General features: G+C 36.4%; 2 protein-coding genes and 1 long non-coding RNA gene across 4 annotated transcripts in view; 2 read left to right on the top strand and 1 right to left on the bottom strand.

The window, feature by feature from the left end:
* LOC145978878 (calpain-A-like) overlaps positions 1-17,929 on the top strand; it is a 31,401-nt gene extending 13,472 nt beyond the window's left edge. Inside the window, exons 9-16 of one of the 2 annotated variants that reach the window (XM_083111788.1) lie at positions 160-323; positions 816-1,033; positions 1,396-1,438; positions 4,345-4,480; positions 8,047-8,174; positions 9,110-9,305; positions 10,540-10,661; positions 17,820-17,929. In XM_083111788.1, the coding sequence (XP_082967914.1) occupies positions 160-323; positions 816-1,033; positions 1,396-1,438; positions 4,345-4,480; positions 8,047-8,174; positions 9,110-9,305; positions 10,540-10,625 (971 nt within the window). In that variant the 3' untranslated portion in view covers positions 10,626-10,661; positions 17,820-17,929. Of the gene's footprint in view, positions 1-159; positions 324-815; positions 1,034-1,395; positions 1,439-4,344; positions 4,481-8,046; positions 8,175-9,109; positions 9,306-10,539; positions 10,717-17,819 lie in introns of those variants that run through there. The other variant, XM_083111787.1, reaches the window with a different exon arrangement.
* On the bottom strand, positions 12,645-19,694 carry LOC145978879 (uncharacterized). Its single transcript, XR_014440761.1, has 2 exons — positions 19,486-19,694; positions 12,645-12,811 (listed from the first exon to the last, which is right to left on the bottom strand). It is a non-coding gene; the product is annotated as an uncharacterized LOC145978879 (long non-coding RNA).
* A 2,437-nt stretch (positions 19,695-22,131) lies between these two features.
* LOC145978874 (calpain-B-like) overlaps positions 22,132-25,622 on the top strand; it is a 41,082-nt gene continuing 37,591 nt past the window's right edge. Inside the window, exon 1 of the mRNA XM_083111776.1 lies at positions 22,132-22,260. Within this exon, the coding sequence (XP_082967902.1) occupies positions 22,181-22,260 (80 nt within the window). The 5' untranslated portion in view covers positions 22,132-22,180. The remainder of the gene's footprint in view (positions 22,261-25,622) is intronic.

Below are 25,622 nucleotides of genomic sequence, written 5' to 3'. Positions count from 1 at the left end.
TATCAGTGAGTGTGGAAAGAGAGAGGCTTCCTCATAATGTAAGAACAGACCCTCCATTAACACTATTACAAACTTTATAGCAAAGTACACACTGATAGTGACACTGGCATAGAGAAATCAGAATTCATCCTAAGCAATTTTTGACATTTATCTTTTCAGACACATTCCACCACAATCCACAATATCGAATTACTTTGGAAGATCCGGATGAAGAAGATGATGAGGACAAGTGCACAGTAATCATAGCACTAATGCAAAAGAATCGACGTGCACAGAGGAAAGTAGGAAAGGAACTTTTATCCATTGGATATGCATTGTATTATGTGAGTAATCAGTGAGTTATATATCAGTTTGTACAATAAAGTTACAAAAATTATAATTTGTCTTTTGATTAATTCATACTGAAGTGACAAGCAACACACGAGATGACACTTGGCATCCAAGTAACAGGTCTCTTGAAAACAAACCTTAAGAAAGAAATAAAACCTTTCAGATTGGTGTGGGGTGACACAATGTACAGTCACGGACAGTTCTGGGTTGTAACGATCCCATTAACTTTCAATTGTATCATTCCAACCTAGAACTGTTTGTGACTGTACATGTCATCTCATTCTCTTTGTCACATATATGAATACTCTTCTGAGAAGAAAGGAGAAAGTATTGTGATGAAGTGTTCACTTTGCTGCTTGAGAAAATACCTTGCTTTCAAATCTAATATATTCAGTGTATTATTCTTATTACTGTATGTATTCATGTTAAGATACTTTAATAATGCGAAATAAGTTAATAAGAATTGGTATTAATTTATTTCACAGTTGCAAGATGCAGATAATCTGGATAAACCATTAGACCAGAATTCCTTCAAGCGTAATATATACATCCCAAAGTCACCAAGATTTTCTAACCTTCGTGAAGTTAGTGCACATATTAAGCTTAAGCCTGGCACCTACTGCATTGTACCTTCGACATTTGAGCCAAACGAGGAGGGAAAGTTTATACTTAGGGTCTTCTCTGAGAAAAAGAATGCAATGGAGTAAGTAGAAATGAAATAACAATATATGTATATTCCTTTGCAATAATTATATGGTGGCTTCTTAATGATTGAGGCAAATGGAAGTACAGGGAGTATAAAAACTTTCAAATATATTTGAAATAAAGTAGGTCATTCTCAAACCAATTCTTTAACTTAAAAATTACTAATCAGCTGTTAATAAGTCTGCAAATACCAGATTCTTATTCTTGTCATTATTATTATTATTATTAATAACAAGTAACTAAAACTAATTAATAGATGTATTGACAGTATCATTAACATAAAAACTGTTAAATTTTGTCGCATTTTTTTTTTTTTTTTTTGAGAAACATTCAAAATGTGTCAACTATTTTATTTTGCAGGGAAATTGATGAAAATGTTGAGTTTACTGACGTTGCAGACAAAGTAAGTTATATTTTGTTTTCTTATGCATGTTATAATATATTTCTGTACTGGGTGACATGAAAATGCGAGTCTCATTGTCAAGTGTAGCCAGGGTGCTGTTGCCATGTTTGCTGATGCTCTCTCCTTTGGATTACAATATTTTGTACTTTATGCTTGATACTTTTTACATTTTATTTTATATTTTTCTTTAAATATATCAAATGACAGAAAAGAACAACAGAAACTCCTAACGAATGAATAAAACATTACTATAAACATACTGAGCAGAATTTGTAACACAAATTTTTTGAAACCCGAAAGTTTATTTCTTCTCCTAAATCATGTCTCCATGATCATAAAAACTGAAAACAGACCTATGCACTACTCTCTTATCGAACTCATCTAATATGGTTAATTCTTCTCTTGTAGTGTTACCATGGCATATGGAAATGGGCTATATTTCCTTCTGCGTTATCTATGACCCTTTTAATACTTTGAACAGTCGTTCTGCCCATGTCACATGCATCTGCAGCAGGGTTGGCATGTTTAAAACAAAAGTGTTTAAACAACTTGTTTTAAACATTTAAAACACATGGCTTTGTTCTTTATACAAATGTTTAAAACATTTAAAACAATGTGTTTTAAACATGTTTTTTTCAGACTTGTTTAAAACACACTTTGATACTTAATGTTTGATAGTTTGTGGTTATTTGCGTGTTTTGTAACTTTGTATTTTCATTCATTCCGTGCCATTTTGTTTATTCTGCACAAAAATCTGTTGTGTGGCTGAAAATGTATAATCAGTTAACAAAGAAACATATCGTGATGAGCACTCATGGGCCTCTTTAAAATGCCTGGGTATGTTTTTTACAAGTGTTCAAAAAAATAAAATTGAATACTGTATGGATGAAACAGTTTTGTTCCTCACTTAATACACTGCTCACAGTTGTTAATGTCAATATTTTGTTGCATTCACGAAAAAATGTTGTATTCCAAAAGACAAAGTAGCTGCCACATGGATAGAGTAGGGCCTGGCAACTGTGCATTAGTTGAAGCTTCTTGAACAGCCTACATGTGAGATTTAACTTTTAAGATTAACAAAAATAAGTATTTTTAGAAGTTAGTCAAGCGTTTGCTTTATAACTAGGAACATAGTCCTTCCTTGGATTACAGATTCCTTATTAATCATTATACTTAGAAAATAAGTATTCTAGGCATTATGTTTTAAACATCTTATTTGTTTAAAACATGTTTTTTTCAGGTTCTTGTTTAAAACATGTTTTTTCAGGTTGTTGTTTAAAACATAAAAACATGTTTAAAACAAAAAAAAACTGTTTGTTTTGTTCTTTTTGAAAAAAACACAAATTTTGCCAACCCTGACCTCCAGTAAACTTTTGAACTTGTTTGAAATTAATAGCTATTACTCAACAAAACTGTCGAAGGTTTTCATTCTACAAAAAAGAATCATCAGAACTATGGTCCAAGAGCCTTCACAAACATCTTGTAAAAATCTGTTCACCAAACTTTCAATACTCACAGTACCATCCCTATATATATTACAATGCCTCCTATTTGTAAAGCACAACATCAAAAACCTCAATAAAAATAGTAATATACATAATCATAACACAAGAACAAAGGCAAATATACACATACAACACAGACTGAACCTATACAAGAGGAGTGCCAGAAACACAGGAATACTACTATACAATAAGCTTCCATGTGAAATAAAGGAGGAAAGAAATCTTAAGCTATTCAAAAATAAAATAAAAAACTCTCTCTTAGAAACATCACCCTACAGCATATCTAAAACTACTTTCTCTGTCTCACCCATGTACATAATCAATTGGACACAATATATATATCAAACATGTATGAAACCTTAATTAATCTGATATGCATCCCATATATGTAATCTAGTGGATGTAATATATATTTGAAACCCAATTATGCTGATCTATATCCCAAATATGTTATCAAGGGTATGCAATATATATTTGTAACCATAACTGCTATATGCCATGTATGTAATCAAATCGATATGTAGTAATATATACTTGTAACTTTAATTATACTGCATCCCAAATAAGTAATCAAGTGGATGTATTTGTACTGAAATCATGCTAATGTTATATGTAACAAACGACGTGCTCTATACTGCTGCAGATAGAAATATCTACAATACAGTCAACAGAACAAGAATATATTACAATTACAATTACAATTACAGCTAACATTTGAGGAAAAGCTGAACACATGTGAATAATACTCTTACTTTACTTATTGAGGCCATGCCCGCTGAATCATTTCCCTCATTGCATGGTGCAAGACGGATATTTTCATTGTCATCGACACTATTAGTGTCACTCATGGTAATAGTAACAGCCCACTTTACTGAATTACTGACATCAAAGAATTCGTGTCTCAACAGAAGTGACAGCACTGCCAGGTGAGAGGTGAAGAGGGGAGCAGGTAGGTGGTTGACCTTGAAGCTTACATTTTGGTGTTCCACAGTAAAGGCTGATTGAAGATTTAACCAATATTTTCAATTTGAGGTTGCAAAGGTAAATTTAGCACAAAAAAGACAGTATAATAGTTTGTATGTCATTTAAGAGAAGGATGGTTGGGAAGGTGTGTAGATTTCATTTATGTAAAACAGATACATGCAACAAGTGTTTAAACCACATTTTTTAATATTTTAAATGTTAACTATGCAAGATGACAAGATGGATATTGTAATTCCTTGCAGTTGATTCAAAGTTCTATCAATTAAAACAGCAGGAAAATATAAGGGTGGTATATAAGCAGTATAATCTGATTTATCAAAGTAGATATAACCCACATCACTATCTTCAATGTACTAAATATTTTGCAAGCTTATATTCTTTAAACAAAGACATAACATAAGACACTTAACTTTGCAGGTTAACGTTGATGCTAAGTATAGGATAACTGATCAAGATAAAAATACTAGGGATTTTTTTCTGAAAATTGCTGGAGATGATCAAGAAGTTGATTGGAAGGAACTCAAAAAAGTTTTGGATTTTGCTCTAAAGAAAGGTGAGTATTTACAAACGAATATCACTGATTTTTTTAAAATAAAAATTTTAGTTTAAGGAAGTTGAGAACAAGAACATACAATTAATAGATGGTTTTAAATTGTTTATGTTTATGGAGCTGAAATGGCTATTTGATAAAGCATTTGATTGCCACATGGGGGTCCTTGATTCGATTACCAAAGCAAGTGATCTCAGGTGGGAGTTTTTCTAAAAATATTACTGCATAAAGCAGCTCTAGGGCACACCAAGCCTCTCAATGCAATAATGGCTGCTGCCTATTCGCACACTCACCCGTGCACACCCAAATTAACATGTAATGCAATTAATTTTTATTATATTTATTCATTTACTATATATTCTTCAAAACAGCAAATATTACCGGGCCACACCATGTTCCATCTACTGCTTTGCTTCAGTGCTTCTATCGAATGAGGTTCGTATGAGCAAAATCTCAAAGTGCACATCTTTCTGGTGCTGTTTTAAGTGTGGGTAGAGAAAGCGGAAAGCCATTTATGGCTTGGATCAGTGGGCTTTCGGACTCGCTTCACAGAAAAAAATATAAATATATTACCTACAGCCATGCACTGACTTCCTTCTTCATTAAGTAGTGTTGTAATCCCTTTCCATTCCTTGTTGTGTGACAGAGTCAAGACTTGAGCAACCCACACATCATTGCAAATTGATGGATTTTTTTTTATAAAGAGAAATTCTGATAATATCTCTCTCACCTGATGCTATTCCGAGTATAGAAATCTGCAAAAGCCTTAAACAGGGAAAGGAAAGGAAAGTGACAGCTGGCAGTGAAACCAGAGTTGTAAACAAAATGTTGCATTGCAGCGATGAGCTTCCTTTGCTTAGTATAAAGAAAGAAAGCATGTATTTGCCAACAAGTTTCGGGTGGATCTGCGAGGGAGGAAGAATGTTGTAAAACATCAACAAAGAAACTCGCTCAAGAAACAGAAGTTGGATGTTTTGCAGTCAACGGTGAAAAAAGAGCAGAGAGATTACTATTTCAGTCTGTTTTTTGAGAGTGGAATCAACAGGTTGCGAATAGAATAGAGCTTTGACATATGCTCATTCGTGACATGTAGTGACGAGGGTATTCAACGATGTAAGGCCACATGCGATGGGTGGAATATATTGATACATGTGCTGGAAAAATATGTGAATGTAAGAGTTACTTAAAAATGTTAGCGGTTTGAATTAAACCCATTCAATGTCATAGGAATTGGTGTCATTTAGACGCTCTGACAAACTTGGAAGTCCAACGAAAATTTTAAATAATCAGAGTTTAATTTTGTCTTTTTGTGATAGAACAGTCAATCAAATTCGTTATGCAATACATGTGAGAATCTGTAAGTTATACTATGTCACTGATTTGAGATAATTTTTGTAAAGACGCTGGCAAGAACTAGCTGCATTTGATTAGGGTTTTGATGATCCTTATGACAATGAATACTTGAATAAGTTCCTTAAAAATTATAATTAACTTAGGTTTACGCTGAAATGTTTATGTGGCATTAAATTTGGGTTTCTGATGGGACATATTTATATTGAAGAAAGATAATATACATTATTAAAACAAGGTTAATTACACAAAATACTGGCGATATATTATTCCTTACAAACCATAGCAGTTTATCAGTGTAGCGTGAGTGGTTTTGTCGGGTCATCGAATGCTGAATTTTCTACAGGTCACAAAAGAGATCAAACAATATATTTTCTCTCACGGTCGATTGAAGAAATCACTGGGGTATTTCGAATTTGTAATAAATCTTATTTTTATAAATTTTCATGAAATACGAGGGAGAGTCCGAAAATAAGTTTCCCCTGGCGACTGTGGTCAGAGATGGGAAGGAAAAGCAGAAAACGTAAATGAGAAAGGGAATAGCATACTTACTTTATTTTTCCACATAGGAACCCCGGACATTCAGACATTTGTCATACCGCTTGATAAGCTTCAAAAAACCCTCTTGGAAAAAATGAGCATCCTGTATACAGAAGAAGTGTTGCACGAAATGTGTCACCTCAGCATTGCTTCCAAAGCGCCTTCCTCCGAGAGCCTTCTTCAAAGCCGGAAACAGATGGAAGTCACTCGGCTCGAGATCGGGACTGTACGGCGGATGGGTAAGGTGCTCCCAACCAAGGGTTGCAAGATGGTGTTGTGTAGCCCTCACCGAGTGCGGTTTCGCATTGTCATCCAACAACAGCACGCCAGATGTGAGAAGGCCAGGCCACCTACGCCGAATAGCCTGCTTCAATTTGCACAGGGTGTGACAGTAACGTGCAGCGTTGATGGTTCCTTGTTCCAAAAAGTCCAGCAACAAATCACCATGGGCGTCCCAAGAAACTGTGAGAAGCACCTTACCTGCTGAGGGAGTTGTCTTGAACTTTTTCCAGACAGGAGATGACGGATGTTTCCCCTCCATTGATGCGGCCTTCGATTCCGGTGTGCTATGTTGGACCCACCTTTCATCCCCCATCACAATCCGAAAGAGAAACTCATTTCCTTCCTGGTGATAATGCATGAGATGCTCCAAACTGCATGAGATGCTCCATATCTTCCGGGCCACGACTGAGAGGCACCTCCCCTCATTTGCACACACTATGCTCATGCCATCTGTTGGATCGTGGTCGTACTTCTCCCACTGGGGTATGGGTGTCTGTTGTGTTCCAACACGGACTGGTTTTCCCCATTGCTGTACGATTTCCCTGGCAAAACTAGGGGAAACTTATTTTCGGACTTTCCCTCGTATAACTCTGTCTCATTATCAGTGAAAGGTGTGTCCAATACAATTATCATAAATGGGTGGGAATAATTGGGTGGGGGTTACAACACTTCTTCCAGATGCAAGGCTGAGGAGCACACCCATAGACCCAGACCACGAACTGCCACTGTCTCAATGTGTACTTTGGGGCAACCCTGGAAGTGGGGTAGTTGGCTCATGGTGCTGATCACATTAACTCTTGTATGGTCGAGATTGATAATATGTTTGGCTCTACCACCACACACTTTTTGGCCTCCCTCGTAGCATAGTTACTTTGTAAACAAGGGGAGTTTTATGCCCACTGTAGGTTCAGTCCTGATTAGCCTATCTAAGCTTTAATAAAATATTTAATAAGGATATCAACTTATGAAAACTGGCACTGTGCCTCACTTACCTCATTGCCTTGATCCCATAAACTAGTTCTGGAACTGTTTATTTTAATTCTAAGTAATATTCTTCATTGGTTTATTTCTTACATTAATAAATTACTAGTATGATTTTATCACAAGCATTTTATGTAATGCAATGTCTTATATAGTTAGAAAATTAGTAAAAAAAAAAAATTGTAAGCTTAAGTGTAGTACCCATTGAACAATAGGTAAGCAGATAAATAAAGATTATGGTTCAAACAATAATAATAAATAATGCTAATAATGAAAATTAGAGTCAATCTTTAAGAAAATATTATGTATATGCAAATTAAATTTACGATGAAAATTTATAAGAAGATCTGATATAATTCTATAAAGATATTTCTAATAAAATTCTATTAACACTAACCTGTTTCTCATGGTTACAGATCACAAATTCGAGGGGTTCTCAAAAGATGTTTGCCGAAGCATGATTGCAATGATGGATGAGGATAGATCAGGAAAACTAGGTTTTGAAGAGTTTAAGGACTTATGGACTGCAGTTCAACACTGGAAGGTAAAATAAAAACAATTGCTGAAAGATATTAAATGAAAATATGGTATGTCAAAAATATTATACGTAGTATTAAAATGAAAGAATACATAAGACACAATTTCATTTAAATTACAGTCACATGTAGCAGTTTTCAAAATATCATTCATCAAGTAAATATACAGGAAAAAAATATTTTTCCTTTTTTCAAACCATATTTCTGGACTTACTGCTGCAAGAAAAAAATTAACAATTTTGTTAATCAATTATGAAACTTTATTAAGAATTTTTAATTGCTGAATCTCAATATATTCAATAATAAGAACATTTAAATAATAGTGTCAACTTGAAGGTATTTTATCTCATTTCCAAAATAAAAGCACTTTTGTACATGTTTAAACTCTCTTTCCTTATGGACATTTTTTTTATACTTACAGTTTAGAAACCTATTCTCATTTACTAATTAATTCTAGATGTTTTAAGAGTTTGCTATTAGTTATAAATTAAAATACACTGAACGATTAGAAATCTATCTGATGTGAGATCAATAATTTTGCCACATGATTAGTCTCTGAATGTGAAAATGGATTTATATAAAAGTCAAAACATTAACAAAAGGAATATTTCAGTCAAATACAATTTCAAAACAATCTTACAAAATTTCTGCTTTCCTTATATTTTCTTATTGTTTCTTCATAGCTAGAATGGTAATTCTGAATCAGTTATACTTCTTGAATAAAGATAATGATCATATTTATTTATATGTTTCCCACAAGTGGAGAATATGTTTATTCATTTGTTTCCAGTAGTTCTCTCTATGACTTTAGTTTAATCTATCTAAAAATACAAGACAATGGGATGGAAAATAATCCCTACAAACCCACATCACTGGGTTAACAACTACAAGGAATAAATATAATTTGTACTTGAATGTAAATTGTATTTTATTCATTTTCTAGAACGTTTTCAAGCTCCATGACAAGGATGGTTCTGGTCAACTTAGTGCATTTGAACTCCGTGAAGCTCTTCATTCAGCTGGATACAAGATCAACAATCGCTTGCTGAATATTCTTGCCCACCGATACGGCAATGATGATGGAACCATGTCATTTGATGATTTTATTATGTGTGCTGTGAAACTAAAATCAATGATAGGTATGTTAGGTGTTAATTACAACTTTAATTTCTTGTATTCTTTTCTTGCATAAATAAGTTTATAGTGTATCTTGAAGCATCGCAAAATTACATTGCAAATTACAGAATTTTAAAGAACTGAACAGCAGACTAATACATTCCTATCTTATCATTATCTTTATTTCGTACCAGGGAATTCTGGGTTCAAATCCCAGCTTGGGCAGGGCATGGATATTCTTTGTGAGTGTCTCTTTGTCAATTTTATCATATCATCACTTATCCTCATCTTCGCGATTAGCCAAAAGTGGCCGAAATACTAAGTAAAATAAACAAAATCAATCAATCTTTATTTCATAACAAAACTAATCAGAGTGGAGTAGGATTCACTAATTTTGTGATAGTAACCAGATATACCTATACATTTACTTTGAATTATTAAAATAACAGAATAAAAGGTTATAAATATACAGAGTGACCAGAAGTGAACTCCTTAGTTTTAAATTGACTTCATTTTATGGCATTTGAAGCTGATATCTATGTGGCATTGAGTTTAACAGCTCTCCAGACATTAAAATGGAATTCCACTTCTGACAATGCTTTGAAGATATGGACAGGGATTGCCTTATGACGTTGATTTTTGTGATACACAAGGTCTTTTAAGTAAACCTAAGAGAAGCAATTCATTCATTCACTCAAATCAGGATGGCATGGTGGCCAAGCATTAAGGCCTCCTTTGCCTATCTGTTTCCTGGGAATTGGTTCTTGAGCACATTCCAATCCCAGTATAATGCAGGAGGCTCCACCCTGTTATGCAATTACGCTCTCCACATTTTCAGTCTGGAGAAACACTACATTTATTAGCATATCTGTCAGTGCTGTTATCATGTGGATAACAAGTGAACTGCAACCCAAGTGCGGTCTGAGTTATATTTCGGTTTTGTTGTCTGGAGAGCTGGTCACACATTGAGTTACACTCAGGTAAAATTGATAACATTTCACTTTATAATCTATGCAAATACATTTCTGTTTCAGCACATCATAAAATAAATTCAATCGAAAATCCTTGAGTTCCTTTCTTGGACTTGCCTTTCCATTTTGGGTGTCTCTCTTATTTTACCATCTCCCCCCCCCCCATTTTCCACTCTTCTGCCTTAAAATGAAATATGTTGTCTTAAAATACAATTGTTTGTAAGTATGTTGTTATAAATTCTGCACAAGACTATTTCATTCACAAATAAATATGTCTATTTTTCAGATACTTTCATGGAAAAAGATCCATCAAAGACAAGATCAGCCACATTCACTATTGAAGAGTGGATTGAAAACACATTGTACTCATAGGCTGAAAAGGACCACATATACTCATATGTCCCGTTGGTAATGCTGAATTTGTCTCTCTCATCTTTTTATTACTTGCTCAAAACAAACTATATTTTATAACGATTAATTCTGCAATAAAATACAAGTAAAAGAAATTAAAATAGTTATACTCCTGTCTTATTAGTATAGAAAACATACTCCAAATAGTTCAATGTGAATGAGCTGCTATGTGAAACTGACTTCAGAAATACATTCATTATAATTATATGAATAGATTGTATAATTTATTTATTACTTAAAGTTAAGTGATAGACATCACACTGGATTTGATTAACTATTTTATGTTTTAATTCTTTAAACTTTGAGTACGTTATACTGAACGAATTTGGATTCTTAACCACTGTTATTTGTTCTGCATTTAGGAAGTTGGATATGCATCTGTATGTATGTGGTTGTTGGTTTTAGGAATGTGACAGACTGACTGGTACCGTATCAGTATCAACCTATGTAGGCATATCAATTCATTATATTATTGGTAAAATTACTGATAATTTCACTGATTGTATAATATCAGATTGGTAGAATATTGGTTACTGGCACTGGAAAAATTTATACTGGTATTTTATCGGTATTGGCAAACATTTCATATCAATCCACCCTAGTTGGCTTGTTGTACACAAACCTATGGGGTTTGAGGAAATTCAGAGAACATATTGTGGTACATGGAAGGTTGTTATAGGGGACTGCCTAAGGAAATTAAATGTGGTACTATGTATTATATTTTTTAAAAAAATTCAGTGAGCTCGTATCTATAACTGACTTCTTCAATTCTGGACACGGTGGAGTCTAGGTCAAATTCTTCCAGCAGTGCTCGAAGTTAAGATAATTTTCATAAAGCACCTCCCCAGCTAGGATAATTTGCTTAAACATCCCCACACCCATAGCAGTGATTCCATGTTAATCCATACAAGCATGCTTTTGGTGAAGGTGGGGGGGGGGGGGCACATCCACCTGATAACACTTTGCAAAAATCAGTTTCTCAAAAAAGCTGATAGCACCAAACTTAACTCTCGTAACCAACTTACATGCATTATTTCAGTTAAAATTCCAATAATGTCCATGTTTTTAGATTAGGAGGTCAGGTTTAGGGTTGTTAGCAACCCATTATCACAATTCATTAGCAGCTGAGTGTACCCTGCACCCAACCCTACAAGCATACATCACATATCCCAAAACTCAAGGAAGCATTCCTGGAGTCAGGAATTTCCATTTTGCAGTTCCGTTCCCAATATTTGGCATAACTGGCCTGGCTTATTGACAGTGCACAGTTACTGTAGGTTTCATTTGAACATCCTAGCCTAGCAAGATATGGTGTAGCACTGGCCCACTGTTAATAAAACTCCTAGGTGGTCCAATACCTAGGTAATACGACTCTTAATAATTCACAATTTGTGTGGAGATTTCCTCAAATACATAGGTATACAGATGACTTAATAAACATGCAATGGATTGCCCAAGTTTTACCTCCCCCCACCCCACCCCACCTTTGCCCAGTATTTCTAAAAAAAACTAATGCCGAAGGCAAAGATGGCAAAATGAGAACTGACTCCTGAAAAAAGTATGTATATGTAACCCCGCCTGTTTCGAAAATCCTGGACACCTTACTGTAAATGTGTATCAAATTCCCTAAAGATAGAGGCAGATAAAGTTTCTGACATGTCTGAATAAAATGAGAGTGATTGAAGTCCAATTTCATTCAGTACGAATAAACACCCACAGATCACCTACAACATTCAAGCCAGTTAATTAACATGAGTTCTTCTATCACATTTACATTTTCTTGAATGCTTATGTAACTATAGTTTCACAATAAGAAAATACCAAATCATAAGGTAACTATAACAATGCATGTTAGCCTAAGGGATTCGACTTGCAAGAACTAATAACCACAGGTTTATCCAATTTCTTGAAAAGGTAAATAACAAGAAAGGAAGAATGGGAAAAACTTTCCACAGAATGAAAAAACTATTGTGTGTTTTAAATATTTTATTTTTATTAATCAAGTTAAGTATTAAGTTTAAGGCAACCACAGGGTGATGGACAGCACATACTTCTTTCTGGGCAGTCTGTATCTTTTGTGCATGGTCCAAGGCATGGTGACACAAAATATGACATTTTTGGTGGTGGACAGCCTGTTGGAGTCACAACTGCAATGAAAGAAATAAAGATACCAATTAGATTTATTTTCAGAGTAGAGTTCTGACTAAATTAAATGTTCCAATTACCATGAAAAATATTTAACAAAAATATATAATTCTGAATATTAATTTATTTACTTACTAAATTTATTAATAAATTAACCCTGGTAGAGTAATGTTCAGTACTTCACAGCAGCTCTGACTAGAATCATTCTAGAAGAATTTTCTTTCAGGGCCTAAGTTTTAGTTGGTCCTGTGATCTCAAACAATCCCATACAGCACTCATGAGAGATACATTACATTTAATTTAGATACATGTAAGTAACATAACTCAGACATTGTACCATGTCCATATGATAAATGAGACATTGTGTGTCGTGTGGGATATGCTTGTTTCCTAATTGAGAAGACAGGCGAGGAGCATTGAGCATCCCACCTGTTTCCTTTATGTGAAACAAGATGGGTATAATTTTTCAATGTGAAGTGCAAGAGATCAGTTTCATTAAGAAGGAACTGTTATTAGTAGAGTGATATTGTTTCACACAAAGCTTAATTTTGTTTATATCAACATATTGTGATGTGCGTATTACTCACAGCTAATTAAGAGAAACGTTAAAAAGTTCAAAGATCAATTACTTACGTGTGTGAGTACGAAATGTCGATCAAAAAAATAATTTCAGAGGTCATGACTGCCGACTGCCTCCTTCTTCACGTTAAGAAAGTGTTAATTGAGGATACAGGTAAAAGGTTTTGGTAAAAAAAAACACTTATGGAAGGAACCCCTGCATTGTAGCTGTAATCTTCACACTAATAAAACTCAAATCTAAAACCGCACGTTTCCTATTCTAAAAACACTTAAAAGAAACGTCCTAAGTGGCTGTTAGAAGCCACCTAGCAGGTGCTTGGGAGAAGCATTGTTTTGATCGACATTTCTTACTCACACACGTAAGTAATTGATCTTTGTTCTTTTTAATGTTTCTCTTGTTTATATCAATCAACTACTTTGTTATGCATACCAAGAATCTTCACATTGTAATGCATATTTCAATTACAAAATACTGTTTGGATATGAAAAATGTGTTCTTTTCATGAGGAATGCAGTTCCCAAATGTTCACTTCCAGGGCTGAGGAAAATAAATAAAAAAACGATCAACATTTATTTCTACATTTTTTAATATTATTATTATATAAAATTAAATCCCTGATCACAGTTCATGTTGTTCTCAATCTTTGGATGTAAACTTGAAGACAAAAATGAGTAGATTACATCTCAAGAAACTTGTTGTTTAGTGCAATTAGCTTAAAATCAAACTTCATTCATTGTAATTCATTGTAAAGCACTCTCAAAGACACCAAGACTAAAATGACAGTACAATGGAAAGCAGTGGCGGCGATTGGGTTCCAAAACTAGGGGGGGGGGGGGGGCAAGAAGAGTTTACTTCCCCTTGAGGGAGCAAAAGTGGCAGAAAGTGTGGGGGGACGGCCCCCTCGTCCCCCATAATCACCACTGATGGAAAGTATGATGGTTCTGCAAGTGAAAGATGGAGGTGTTAAACTACAAATAATGCAATAGGTAACTTGTGAGAACACTCTAAGTATACTAATTACTGCGAAGGTTGATGAGTGTAGGCAAAAGAAGTCATGTTGCAAAAGTTGTTAGGCTGGCTTTGAATTTTACTTTGCTTCATTTTACAACCAGGTCACACTGCAGTTGAGAGACACTGTTCTAGAACAAGAAACAGTAGCGTACATGGGCGTCCGGAAGGGGGGCAAGGGGGGGCATTCCCCCCCTGGAAAATGAAAGTCAACCAAAAAATATGTATTTCACACATATAATTTCATTTTAGCCACAATAATATGTGTTAATTATTTCATGAACACCATAAATTCAAATTTTAGCAATGTTTTTTAGGGAAGAACACTATTTTGGGGGGAAATTTGCCTTCGTTTGCCCACCCCTGGAAAAAAAATACCTTCCTTGCCCCTCCCTGGAAAAAATCCTGCGGACGTCCATGGTAGTGTACGCAGGATTTTTTCATGGGGGCTGGAATTGTAAAATATTTCGGGATAACCATTTTTAACCTTCGGTTCAAAGACAAAAATGGTAATACGCGATCATTTTAAGTTGTTTTTTTTATTTACCTCCTCGGTTTTTCACGTGTTCTCAACTACTTTAATTTGAAAATTCTGATTTTCTCAAAATTTCGGAGGAGCCTGTAGCTTCACCAGCTCCCCCCTATCACACACACACACACTGCATACATCGTGTTTTTTAAAATGCAGCGTCAAGTGAAATGGAAGAGGGTTATGCTTATGCATGACCCATTTGTTATGCTGATCTATAAAAAGCGACTACTTTTACCGTCGTGTCAACGATCCCTAACAACAGGGTGTTATGCGAGATGCTTGCAAGGGTCTTTTTACTAGCTTGTAAACAGTATAATTGTCTCAGCACAGAGGTGTCCTGCATTTTCATCGAGTTAGGAAACAGATACGAAGAAGATGATGAAATGAATAATAACTGGAGATTTTACTCCATATACATATTGCAAAGTCTTAGGGAGAGTTCAGACCGAAGCGACACATGCCGCTTGGCTTGGGAACGAGATGATCAACAGTAACATTTCACACTGTAACGGCATGACAGGCTGTGACGTTTTTCCTACGCTTTTGTATTTTTCGCGTGGAAAAGCATCACAATTCCTCATTTCTTCGTACGCCTTGCGTCTTGTTTGTTTTGGTTAATTATAATAGTCTCCGCTAGAGGTCTCCACTGACCTCTCGCTCCGTGCTCGCTTCTCCAGCGGAAGGCGATAGCAGTTCCGTTTCTACATGCTTCGCGATAACAACGATGTGACTTGGGTCACGGGAGAGAGAGAGCCTTTCTGTGTGTTGCATGGTTAAGTGTGCAAACCTGTGTTTGATAGGTGAAATCTTCAACTGATATGTGTCGTCTGTCGCTTCAATGTGAATTCTCCCTTACTTAGATCAATGAGGATTTCGGGGGTTTGCTCCTGCCATTGGTTTAGAAAGGTGGAAAGCGATGTAATAATTTTTAAAAAGATATACAGGGTCGCTACTAACAATCTGTTACTAATGTCTTAAATTACCATAAAATTGTTATTATTACGGAATTTTATATACTTAGGAACTTGTGTGGATTGTAAAGGTGGTTTGTGATGGATCAGTTTGTAGGGTGTCCGCACGGCCACACGGGGTGAATTATCTCATGTAGAAATTTGTTCCACAGACATAGATGGCGCCAGGGGAGGGGTGTTTGCCCCCACCCCGTTTCATGACCAGCATCCCCAAATTTGCTCGGTAATAATAGTAATATTTATGAAATTTTATATAAAATGCATATGATGATAAAGTAATGTTCTTCGATTGGGGATAGACATGCTCACAGTGTAGTCCCATCAGCCTCTGTGTAATAATGAAACTGATGTTCTTTAACAACCATTCGAAAACAGTTCTTTTTTAAAGCAGTAACGATTGATTCCTTCTTTATTTTTCAATAAGTGCCTTGTATAAATTAATTTTAAAAAATATTTATATTACCCTTTTTCCTGTAACATTTCAGATTCTATATTGTGGTCAATATCTGCATTTTAGTTATATTAGAGTGTAAAATGTTCACTAAATCTTAATATTGCAACCCTTTTATGCATGCAGGCAGTGGTGGCGATTAGGGGAGAGGGGCATTGCCCCCCACTATTTGCAACTTTTGCTCGCGCACTAAACCTTACCTAACAAGGGAAAGTAAACTGCCTTGCGCCCCTAGTTTTGGCACCTTGCCCCCCCCCCTCCCCCAGTTTTGGAACCCAATCGCCGCTACTGCATGTAGGGCTCGAAATGGAGATTTTCACGGAACGGAACGCTTTTCTTTCGTTAACATGGTGTTGGCGTTTTTTGTCACTGTTTAGAACAGCGACGAGATTAACGACTAGTGAAATGACGTGCTGTATTAAAATTAATAATAATTAATATTAAAATATTTACATAAATAATGCAAAATACACTGGACAAGACTCGAATTTTCCTTTTAAAATTTAAACAGACGAAAATCGTGAATGATAGCTCTCCCAAGAGGGGGGGGGGGAGAATTGAATGTTTATATCCTCAATACTTTGTGTAACTAAAACTTATTAAAAGAACAATTTGCGCAAGTGAAAGATATTTCAATATTGTCTTCTTGCGTGTGAACAAGAATTGGATTTATTGTTTGACTGACTTGAAATGTTACTGTTGGGTTAATCGGGACATGAAAATTCAAGAAAAAAATAAAATACTGCTAAACCCCACGCGGCAACAACACATTTTCATGCATAGGGGAAACTTATGTGAATGCTATAATATGTACATGTATTATTAAAGAGTATTAACAATTTAGTTCACATTGAAAGGCAAAATGTAGTGAAATATATATATAAAAAAGAAATAAATAAACGAACCGGAACGAGAAGGTTCCAGATATTGAAGAACCGGAACGTCGTTCCGGTCCATTTCGAGCCCTTCATGTACGGGCAAAAGCTGCTATATTTATTCGTCATAGCAGTTGCCAAAACAAGCATGTAAGCTTAGGTGTATCCATTTGGCAAATCATGATTCTTTTAAACTTTTAATGATGATTTTACTAGGTTAAAAGTTCTACATATGTAATAATTATAACAATAGCCTGATTGTGAGACCAAATAAATAACAAATTGGCAATGCTCTTCCCGATCAAGTGCACATCGCATAGTCTACCTCATTGTAAGTTCCGCAGCCCTAGATCATAGGCGTAACTTGGTATTTTACCATCTAGGCTTTAGGCTTCGCAGATAGCCTACCTAGCCTAGAATATACGCTCCTGCCAGGTCCGTTGTTGTCCCTGCTTATACGGCTCTAGGGCTAGCTTTTTAAAAAATGTAAAAACAGGCCCTTCACAAAAGTAAAATATACATGTACCTATTATCACTTATCAGTACTTGGATTGCTGGCATTTAATTTCACTTATCCACCTCTTTCATTATAGATGAAAAACAAAGACCGAGACTCGAACTCAGAACCATAGGCGACAAGACTGTGTGCCATGCACGAAGCACTTCTGCAAAGCCTGAAGCCTAGATGGTAAAATACAGAAGAAAAATCTATTACAAACTGTGAATAAACCTAATTTCAATAAGAAGAATGAAGATTCTGAAGTTGGCAACACTAAATTCTTAGGGGTTGGCAACCTGAATTCTTAGAAGCTTGCAACCTGTCTACCGTTGAGATGGCAACGTGGCTTCCTTGAAGACTTTGAACATTGGCGGCGATGGTGCAAAAACTGTGGAGGGTGAACAAGGGAAGTTTACACTTTCTGTTGGTAGACAAGACAAGACTTGGCATTAAAGAGGCCATACTACGGGGCAAAAAGTGGCAAAATTTGAGGGAGGGAACTGCCCCTAATCACCGCCACTGGCATCGGACATTAAAGCGTCTTGCATGCTTATAGCAAAACACTTATAAGGTTAAATGATGAATATATACAGGCCCGGGCCTAGAGCGGCACTTTGGTTGGGGCGGCACGATTGTTTGTTTTAAATTTATAAGGAATACGTAATTCTCGGATTGCCTCTTTTTTTCTCTGGACACACGAATGGAATGACTTAATGTAGTTGTATTGTAAATATAAGTTAACGAAGAATATTTCTAAAGAGAGATAGGCTATCAGGCTCGGAACTAGTTTACTAATTTGTTGTTTTAATTACCGACGTTGTTGTTTCGAATGTGTTGTGCTGAGCCGGGTCGGCGATTGCGGCAAGAACGTGGAGCTTGCCTGCCGCTTGCTTTTGAAAAATAACATCGGCTTGGCTGCGTTCCAGGAACGCCGTTCCTTGTTACTGCCGGCATTGGCCGCATATCAAAAGCATGTAATTTACGTTGAATTGTTGAGAATTAAACTGTCGGCGCAAGCATTATTAAAGGGGTTTCGCATTGTACAATTCTACTGTTAGTTGCTCGAGAATATTATTCAAGAAGTAGGTGGTGTGTCGCGTCTCGCGTGTGTCAGTGTGCGTTTGTTTGGGTAAGTTTAAAACGTCATTACGCTCATTATGAGTGATCAAAGAGTAAGATGAAAAGCAGGAAGCATTTCTGAAGAAGGTTCCGAAAATCAGTTCTTCTTTTTATACAGAAATGTAATCAGGAAAAAAGTGAGGGAAGTGCCATTGATGAGCCCAGTTTGTGTTCAGTCCACTTAAATGAGGTAAAAATAAAAGTCTTCTCTGAAAAACAAGGTAAATGTTAAAATGTAATATATATAATTTATGTCATATAGCTTTGTTAAATTTTTGTATGTAACTATCATTTAATTAATACTGCATGCCGTTAATAGTAAAAATAGTAATACAGAAAATAATGATTTTTTTTTTCATTCTTGATAAACGTTATGGGGGCGGCAGAGCTTGTTTGGCCTAGGGGCGACAAAGAGGTAAATCCGGTCCTGAATATATATGTACTGCGCGATAATATCGAAACATCGCCGATAGCGTAGCTAGTGGCTAACGTTGCAGCCTTGCATTCAGAAGGGTCGATTCCGATTGTCCCATCTGGGCATAAAGTGAAATTTCACAAACACTATATACAGAGAAATACCAATGCAAATACACTAACGCACTCTCGAGGCGAAATCCTGAAACAGAATCAGCAACACTTACCGTCACAACAGAGATCGAAAAATCGACAACAAAAGGAACTATTCAGATCATTGCAGGAGTTGCACGTTTCGCTGTCAGGCCTAGAACGCGACAACGTAAACAGACAAAACAACGCGACACTGATGGCAATCATCCCTGAGATCTAAAGAAAAACAGCTGCAAGCTACTTGTCGCGTGAAGATAATATATTTTTCAAGAGTACGCTGGGGTTTCCCAGTCTTGCGTCAGGCGAAAATGTTAACACACAAAGCACGTAAGCATTAACCTCCTCGGAAGAGATGCTGGCTATCCTTCAGAATTAACGGCTTGCGCAAGGTAAAAAACCAGGTAATCTCTTCAGAGGAAACTTGATGAAGTTCGTCTTTTACCTGCTCGTATTAGGACACAGGATTTGGAAGAATTTCTTAAGAAAGTTTCAAGTTGTTTGAGAACGAAGATTCAGCTGTAGTTTTTCCCATCACCGGCTGTTCAAGTTTGCGAGAGTTGTCAAGGTTGATTTCTTTAAAGTGCAAGGTCCCTTGTGTGCGTGTCTTGTTAGTAGTCTGGGACTGAAACGCAAAATAATGACTTATAAATACACTACTTTGCATCTGCATGTTATTTTTATTAATTAAAGAAATGCTAGTCGAAACTATGCTAGTGTCGCAGTTGGGAAGGTGGGGAAAATACAAGAATTCTAAGAAATTCGGAAGTTAAAACAGAAGAGTGTATGTGATACAATTTTTTGCATTATTCTGCTTTCTATTCCTTATAATATTGATTTTCTATTAAAGTAAAAGGTAAAGTTCCCCGTGCACATAGCGCCGTGTCATGAAGGCACATTTAGGTGATGTGAGGGTAGGGTCCCAGACATTCTCGATCTCGGCCATTTTGGAGGTGAAGTGATTAGCACCACTCTCCGGCCGCCATTACCCCCCAGGGTTGCCCACATTATATATTATATACTGATAGTCAAAATATTTTTTCTAAAAACCAGGGGCCAGCTATTTTTCTGGGCATGTGCACCCTCGTCTCCTAACGTTGCCACATAAACTGTCTTATCAACATGACAACACATGGAAAAATGGCAAATGAAGATATTTCCAACCTGTATACAGTACCCCCCCCCCCACACACACACAGACAGAGAGAGGACAGTAGCGAATAGCCTATGGCCTGTAACAATGTCAGATTTCAACGTGTGAGGATAACTCATTGATTACAACGAAAGGGAAAATATTATGATGAGGGGTACATATCATCTCCCTCCAAATGTTCACCGCGCTATAACTACAATACTTTTGCTGACGGTACATTCTCACCCCCGTACATTCAGAATTAATTATTTTGGAGGAAAAATATATTTTTCTTGATATCTTGTCCTGTATCCTCACTACATAATTTTATTTACACTTTCATAACATACTTTAATTAATTTATTAAAGTATTTGAATGTAGCAACCCATTTAATACATTCACACAATAAAATAAAACCACTACACTTACTAAACTACTACATAAGCAGTCAATTGAAAAACCGTAAAATATATTCACTCAACTCAATGTTTCTAGCATAGCCCATCATTGTTAGTTTGAAACACTTTGCAAATATTTCTCAAGAACCGTACAATAATGTTAAAATGTAAACTTTAAGAATTGATTGTTTGCAAAATATTATTTTCGTCACTACTGTCCGCATCTTATGTGTATTTACGTACACTTTTCTATGCATACTTCTAAATAAACGTGAAATTACGTTCAAGCAGCTTTGGCACTTAAAGCAAGTGGGTAAAGTTCTCTATGAACAAGTTTTTTTTCTTTTTGAGGGGCTTTGAAAATATCAGTAGCACCGAATTCGGCACGCCCTTAACGAAAATATACACAAAAATATCTCAGCGGTTTGTTGGTTCCCAACCAATAGATCTAGCGTTAAACGCTTGATGTGTATGGAAATAGTAATTAGTTGGATATAATCTACAGGGTGTCCGAAAAGTCCCAATACCATAGGCAAAATGGTAAAAATTAATTTGTAATATTTGTAATATATGTTGTATATTTATTGGTCGGTATTGCCGAATTTGAATCCGATGGACTATGCTTTCTGGGGTATGTTAAATCTCTGGTGTACAGCGTGAAGATGGACGATATGGCTCATCTTCGCACAAAAATCAAGGACGTATGCGAAGCCATTGGCCCTGATTATGTCCCCCGTGTGCTCAACAATTTGCGATTCCGCCTACAAACATGTGTGGAACTCAACGGAGAGCACATTGAACAAATGCTGTGAGTTTTCTTATGGTGCGGGACTTTTCGGACACCCTGTAGAGCTGGAAACACTGCCCAGTGCCAGAAATTAATTTATAGAAGCTCTGGGACTGCGTAGCACAGAAAACCACCCGGAAAAAATATGATTATTTGTTACGATTTTTCTGTTATTAACAAATGACGTTACGCACTCGTAACTTTTGGATTACCCCGTAGAAGCAAGCATCAAGATTGCCTCTGATAAGTGTCTCTACCTGCAATCCAAGCGCTTTGTGCGCGGTCGAAATTAACCGCATTGTTGTGTAGTACAAAATTAGATCGTTGGTTCAAGAGGAACGGATTCCTAAGCTTCACTGGTTGTGTTATTTCGTAGTGTCATTCGTCTGAGCGCAGAGACTTACATGCTCTTGGTGCTTGCGAGGCTAGATATGTTTATGTTACAAAGTGTAGGATGAATCGTTTTTCTTACTTCTATACAAAATCTGTTGCGGACAAAGACGGGAACGTCAGAACCTATAAATTTGGAAAAGGGTATGTATTGCCTATACGTGTATTAACATTTAACTGTAAAGGATGCATTGTTTGTGGATAAATAAGTAGGGCAGTGAAATTACCATATCCACATAAGGATAGATATTCCCGAATTATGTGAGTGTATAAGTTGTTGAGGTAGGGGAAAGTGGGGGAATTGCCACCACCTAAGGGAGATTTTAAAAATCTCAAAAACTGTACGCAGTAAAACAAAAAGAAAATGTGGGCCTGAAAAAGCAATGTTTGTAGTACATCTCTGCGTATTACTTTGCTCCCTGTCGCTAATAGTTATCTCTGTAAACGTAAAAAAGTAACAATGTGCGTGTGAGCGCAATTGCCCTATTAGTAGGGTAATGGCACTCAGTACTCATCCTAACAGTAAATCAATACCATTTTTGTACTATACAGAAACTATATCTTTAAGTACTTATATTTATTAATATGCAGATACAAATTAAATTGAGCACAATTTTGCACAAAAATGCACACATGGGACGCTTATTATGAGAAACGTCTTTGCACCCTTCATGTAACCATCACAAACACCGTGAGCGTCATTACCCGATAGGTGCCATATTATGTTCTTTCTTTCTCGTCTCATGAAGAACCTCAAATGTTTACTTTATAATAATTAAGAAATAAACAGGAGATACTATTATTATATCTGTAAAATTTTCAAGACACTAGCTTAAACGTTCCGTCTACTTACCTTGCACTTTTTTCCTTCCCAATTTTATAACAAAATATGACAAATTCGTTTTTCGCACCCTGTTTCTTAAAAGTCAACTCCACATCTGCAGTCTTTTGTTTGGTGCCTCGTAGTACTGGGTTCTAGATGTTAGCACGGGTTACTCTTCAATAACACCCTCCGTAACGACTACAGAGGGGTGAGCGCCATTGCCCGCTGAGCGCCATTCCCCCACCTTCCCCTAGTGGATTTAAATCCTGCAATCCGTCATCTTCGCGGTTTAACTCAGTAACTCAAGGCGAATGCTGAGGTGCTACTTTTTAAGTACCTTTAAGTCGCTTTCTTTCAGTTCCTTCTCACGCCTTTCGCTATATTTTATCTCGTCGCCGTTGAGAAGTGGCGGTGAAAAGGGGAAACCGAAGAAAAGAGAGGCCTTCGCTTTTCTGCCACTCGTCGCGAAGATGAGGATGAGGGATATAATGAAGGGACACTCGCGAAGAACATCCATGCCCCGGCCGGCGTAGCGCACTGTTCTAACCACTCCGTTACGGAGGTCGGCAAGTAATTGTAGAAATCGTTCTATTAATCAAGGAGTTTATGTTTGTTAGTCAAGTGTCAAACAAACGTTTTTGACGAAAAATATCACAATTGTACAGGATGGCCTTAAAATGGTAACCGAAATGTAGAACCGTTCCTTGTGTGTTCGATTACTTTTTTTGGGGTCACCCTGTAATAATGCGCACAACATTTTGCAAAACGATCTACCTGTATGTACCAAGCGCAATGTGTAGAGCCGTACAACTTCTAGTATAGTGTAATGTTCGAGATAAGAATCCGAGACGAAGGTTCCAATGCAGATTTCCGAACAATGCAGCTACTTCCCACATTTGAAAATACACCGCGAATTACCAAAGGCAGATTGAATTTTTTATGGTAATTTATTGGTTCATTAACACTTAGAGTGCTGGTCTCTAAGTCGCTTTCCGTCCCAAGAATGCTGACCATTTTCACTACTTTTTAAAAAATGATATCTCAAAAACTAAAATATATGTATCATACACTGTTGAAAAGTTTGATTCTTCCTCTTTATTTTGATAGATGATATGTTACATTATAACCACATGGTTACCTTGGACGTTTCATCATAAATTATATGAAATGTACTGAAATTAAAAAGTTGACAAGATATATGACATGCAGTGGCAGCGATTGGGTTCCAAAACTGGGGGGGGGGGGGCAAGGTGGCAAAACTAGGGGGCAAAGACAGTATATTTCCCTTTGTAGATAAGATTTAGCATAGTGCGGGGGCAAAAGTGGCGAAAATTGGGGGGCAACTGCTCCCCTCGCCCCCCATAATTGCCGTCAGGGAAGCAAACATATCGCTATCAGACAACGACGTGAACAGAACCGTTAAGGCATTTGCCCACCATCTAGTGGCAATATGAGGAAGTACGATGTCCTAACATTACTCAGGATTGCTAACTCCATAAATGTACGGCAAATGACCGTTGAAATAAATTTTGAATTCAACTCCATATATATACGTGATCCGCACACTGGAGAAGTTCGGGAACTCCGTATATATACATGATTAGCACTCTAAGTGTTGAAACTTTAATATGTAATAAAATTATTCCTTTCAATAAACGGACGCACCAGTTTTAAAAAAATATGTCACGTTAAACCAATTTGCAAAATCTTTAACTTTAGAAATTTCAGATCGCATTTAATATTTTCCGAGATGTCAACAAATCACGTTGTGTCTCGCAGCCAGACAGGTCCATCGGGTAAATTTACTTTGCCTTGAGCTACTCGTACTATTTAGTAGGTCTATCGCTCTGCTAAATTTTATAGCTCTGGAAGTTACCGAGATAATTACGCAGGGCCACCGTTAAGAAACACCAGGCTCTGTGCAAACTACCGCCATAGAATCGTATGCCTAACTATTCTATGCTACAGCTCAACCAAAATGACGAGACCCCGGCAAACTCACGAACTAAAGTGGACATTCATTTGTTCTCTCATCTCGATTCCCCTTCGCCTGTGGCCGAGTGTTCCCTTGTTGCCAACCCAAATGTATAACTTCTCTGCTTCGCTCGCTTTGTTGCCAAAAACGTCTCTACTTTCGCTGCGTATTTTACTCTTTCATGATGATACAAACCTCTGCCACTGAAAAAATGTGAGGACGAAGTGTTCAAGAACAGCACACATTTTGACAATGCAGGGACAGGATTACATGGTATGTAAACAGGTGACTGCATCGACCATGCTCCCTCCACTCACTCACGGTTGAAAATTCGACAACAGCTTAATCTATATCCGCGAGGCCCTTGTATTTTAAAAAGTTAAAATACAGAAAATTTCCAGTAGAAATTTTACACTAAAATATATGTTTGAGTTGGTGTTTTAAGTCCAACTCTACACTAAAAGCAACATGAGTCTTACTATTGCGTAATTATTACACACCCATATTCATATGTGAATATATATGATATGATATGATATATGATATGATTTATTTCATTCCTTTGACCATTGTACAGTGGTTGTTTTCCACACATGGTATGGAACATGTCAGCACATTACAGTTAATAATTATTTTCAAATAGGTACAAGTGTGAAGATATTATACATAACATTTAAAAAACATTGATTACATTATAATTGATTCTCC

The sequence above is a fragment of the Lepisma saccharinum genome, chromosome 25 (genome assembly GCF_977018435.1).
Source record: "Lepisma saccharinum chromosome 25, izLepSacc3.1, whole genome shotgun sequence".
Lineage (NCBI taxonomy): Eukaryota > Metazoa > Arthropoda > Insecta > Zygentoma > Lepismatidae > Lepisma > Lepisma saccharinum.
The sequence above is the reverse complement of the archived record's forward strand: the minus strand, read 5'-3'. Positions and strand labels throughout refer to the sequence as shown.